At 31.6% G+C, this 4291-nt stretch overlaps 1 protein-coding gene across 1 annotated transcript; it reads left to right on the top strand.

Moving 5' to 3' along the window:
• The first annotated feature begins 344 nt into the window (after window positions 1-344).
• Window positions 345-686, top strand: LOC145592200 (uncharacterized). Its single transcript, XM_081648660.1, has one exon. The coding sequence runs from the start codon at window positions 345-347 to the stop codon at window positions 684-686; it is 342 nt and encodes a 113-aa protein (XP_081504786.1).
• Window positions 687-4291: the final 3605 nt, after the last annotated feature.

Here is a 4291-nt window from a genome sequence, read left to right on the forward strand (position 1 = left end):
CGCCATAGTTGCTTGTCACCAAACAAGATAAAGATAGGTGAGAAGTTCAAAAATGGGTCTCGCAAAAATCAATAACCACGTAAACAAATCTGAATAACTAAATACGTGGTATAACCTCTTTGGGCCTCCCTTCAAATACACTCTTAATTAACTCCCTTTAAAGCCAAGATAACTCCACCCCACCACCCCAATATTATTCAAATATATTCCAAATATCCCCAAAATTAAAAAAAAAAAAAAAAAAAAAATCCCCCGAATTCTTAAACCCCAATTCACTCCTCATTCATTCCTCCAAAATTCTACTCTCTCATTTTCTCTCTCCTCAAAATCAAATTCATTCATCAATGGCGATTTCAGACGCCGTTGTCGGGAATCTAATGACGATATACTTAGCCTTAATAGCGGCGATTAAGGCGTACGGCCTTATGATGGGGCAGAGCTTCACCGGAATATTCGTACTGGCGGTGTCGACGGCGGTGGTGGGGTTGGTGTTACTGACGACGCTGACGTGGGATGTCTCACGGAAAGCAGTTTCACGAGTCGATGTTAACGGCGGCGGAGGCGGCGGCGCTGAGATTTGTCGCGGCGGCATTTGTTGGCATGGTGTTGCCGTCAAATCTCCGGTGTCTCAGGTCTGGTTTCGAATCCCTCAACATCATCATCAACCCTTTGTGCCTCCCATGTAAATTAATTAGTAATTCAGAATATTATTTTTGTCTTTTTTTATAATTTAAAGTAATTAACATTGTTTATAATTTATATACATGTATTTATACGGTGTGCTTGTTAGAGATAATATCGGAATATATTTTCCGTATTGATCTTATTAGGAGAATAATATATTTAGGTTTATTATATGTTAAGATATTATTTAAGTATTTATCTTTTAGGAAGATTGTTTCCTATCTTATGTTCTTAGGTTTTGTATAAATACTTTACCTATTGATGAATAATAATCAAGCCATTCTATTCACTATTCTCTATTAATTTGTCATGGTATCAAGAGCAGGTTAAATCTTGGGACCGTTCATAAAAAATTTCCCCCCTACCCGTGGGTTAAAAATTAAACCCACCGGTGGGATGATCCTTTAGCAAAAATTACCAAATTTTTTTTTAGTTTATTCCGCTGTGCAAGTTAGTGTTGGTGCAGTATTTGAGTTGATGACTTGATGTATACATTACATCATGCGTGGCTTTTCTAAGCATTGAGATCAAAATAAAGTTGTTGGTGTGTCTTTGACTCTCAAAGATGAAAAAAAAAAAGGCTCGCTTGTCTCGTGAGACAAGATATATTTGGTTCTCCTTGTGCCGTGAGACGAGGTTTGTGAGTTGATTCGAGCATAATTTTGCTTCTTTGGATTTGAGTGTGGTTTACTCTGAAAGACCAATAAGAAATTTGAGTGTGGTTTACTCTGAAAGGCCAATAAGAAATCTGAGTGTGGTTTACTCTGACAAACCAATATTTGATTGGAGCTCGGTTTTGCTCTGGAAAAACCAAAAATTGTTATATTTGCATGTTCGAAAAGAATGACGTTCCTGTTTGATTGATGACTGATGAGTTCGAAAAGATGAACGTTCTCATCGTTGAAAAGAAGAGACAAAAATTGAAGGCGACATCACAAGAGTGTGCATCTCGGCTTCAACAAAGTGAAGACTTTCCAATCGCAACGTTCGTGTTACTGCCGTTACGATTGCGGGAGGGTGTTAGAGATATCGGAAAATATATGTGTGATATATTTTCCGTATATATCATTTAAGAGAATAATATATTTAGGATATTTATGTTAAGATATTATTTTGAGAATATATCATTAGGATATATGGTATATCTTTTAGGAATATTGTTTCCTATCTTATGAGGTTAGATTTTGTATAAATACTCAACCTATTGATGAATAATAAACAAGCAAACAATACAAAAACCATTCTATTATCTTTTCTCTCTAATTTATCAGAATCTCACTTGAAATGTCATCTTTTGTTCATTGTTGTAAGGCTGGCTTTGTAGATTTTCTTTTTCTCTTTTTTTTTTGTGTGGGTGGGGTTAATTTCAATTTTATTTTTGTTTTTGTTTTGGAAATTTGAATTTCGGTGGAGTTTGAGAATCACGGATGTAATGTAAGTAAAGTTAGTTGAATCAATTTTGTATATTTATTTATGGAGTATATAATTTTATAGTAAATGATGGATATTTTTGTATATTGATGAATCTTTGTTTTTGTCTTTTATTGTAAAATAATTCAATTGAGATACCAACTAGTCAGTTTAGAAGATGTCAGCTAAACCGAAGCTTACGAGGAATTTTGAAAAATTAGTTTACAATTTTACATACAAGTATATAACTAATGTGTCACGCTAAACCTAATACTACTTCGTTTATGGTTGAATATTAAAAGTTTGCAACATTCTATATTTAAGAGTAGAAAGTAAGTTCTAGTGTGAATCTAAGCTCAACCCTATTCTGAGTAAACTTGGTGGATCTTTTAGCGTGTAATGATACAACAAGGCAATTTGGGTTGAAGGGCAGGTTTTGGGTATGATTTGGTGTCAATATCAAATTGTCTAAGAACTTCGACAAAAATAGCTTTGTGGGTAGCTATTAGCTATAGTAGTAGCTGTCAGCTGTGAATGTTTTAATTTTTAATAGTAGTGTTCGATAAATTAGCAGTTGAGTTTCAAAATATTTTTAAATAATAAAAAATTATTATTTCATTATGGCATAAATTATAATTATATTATTAGTCAAATTTTTATAAAAAAATTTAAGGTGTGATTTATAAAATAAAGTGCATAATTTCTTGATTATTATCAAATACATTTGAAAGGAGAGTGTTCAATCTATCAAAATAATAAATAAATAAAAATAAATGAATGTATACAAACTTTTAATTAAGTAAGAATATTTGTTTGCTTAATAAGCTAAAAGTTACTCTAATGAAAAAATACGCAAATCGTTTTATTACAATAGATAATATTTGACAATTAGACATGAGATAATTATCAAAACAAATTTCAACGTTAAAATTTTGATAAGTATTAAAACAACATTTGAAATTTGAAGGATAAAAAAAAATAGAATTGGATTTTATTTCCTAAAATTCTGGATAAAAATTCTACACCTAATTTTAAAAAACAAATAAATAAACAAAAAAAAGAAAAAAATCCCAGAGCTATTTAAACATTAAAACTTTTAACTTTTGGCAAAAGCTACTTGAAACACTAAAAGCTACTTTTACCACTACCTTGCCGAACATGCCTAATTTTTATCAAGTAGCGTTTTGACCAAGTCAAAAAGCTTAAAGCTATTTAAAAGCTACCTAAACGCTAGTGCCGAACACGCCCTAATTTTTTTAATATGTTCCTTTAAATTTGCCTCATATACCATATTATTAATTGTGTCATGAGGGATAACCCGATAATCCCTTTTATGTATCTCTTATCTAGTTATCTCTATGAAAATAATTTACAAATAGAAGTCTACTCAACATCTATACTTAAATATTAAAAAGCAATTCTAAAACAGAATATGTTCCACGTGTCACCTTTTTCAATATGCGCCACATGTCATTATAAACATGACATGTCACTTTCATATGTATTAGGTTTACATATAAAAAATGCTTATAAAAAGACTTGAACTCAAGACCAACAAGTCTTAAGTTAAGAGTCTTACCATCTTAGCCATCTATTAATTGTATTTTTTTATACAACAAAATTATAGTTAAATTAGATAAGTTAATTTGTGTCTTATTATACTATTTGTTTCCATTATGTACTAATTTAGCTTGACAACTAAAAAATGTTTATAGCAAGACTCAAACTCAAAACCAACAAGTCTTACTATTTAAACAGTCGAATTTAATTAGCAAATTAAACAAGTACAAACTAGCAACCCGGGGCATCGTCCAGGCTACACACTAGTTTTTGTATTAAAATGTGCGTATAAGCTATAGCTCTTATAGGTGTTCCCAATGGTATTTTTATAGTCATTTCTAAAAATAAACAAATATTGCCCCGCAATGTTGAGTTCGGGCTACACCCGTAAACCAAGAGAGAGAGAGTTAAGTTCACAAGTCTAAAAAAGGTTTTATTTCAAAACCATGTGACAATAAAAAAGAGTAACTCCTTAGCCTTATAAAGTATTAACTTTCTCTTTTTCAACTAATGTGGAACACTTACATGTGGTGATAGTTGAGAGGTTTATTCTTTAACTAAAACAAAGGTATGTTGTATTGTTGTGGAATGTGGATGTTTGATGTAGTGGCCTATGTTGAAAGGGGTTGGTACTCCG

This window comes from Chenopodium album, chromosome 18 (assembly GCF_948465745.1).
Source record: "Chenopodium album chromosome 18, dcCheAlbu1.1, whole genome shotgun sequence".
Classification (NCBI taxonomy): Eukaryota; Viridiplantae; Streptophyta; class Magnoliopsida; order Caryophyllales; family Amaranthaceae; genus Chenopodium; species Chenopodium album.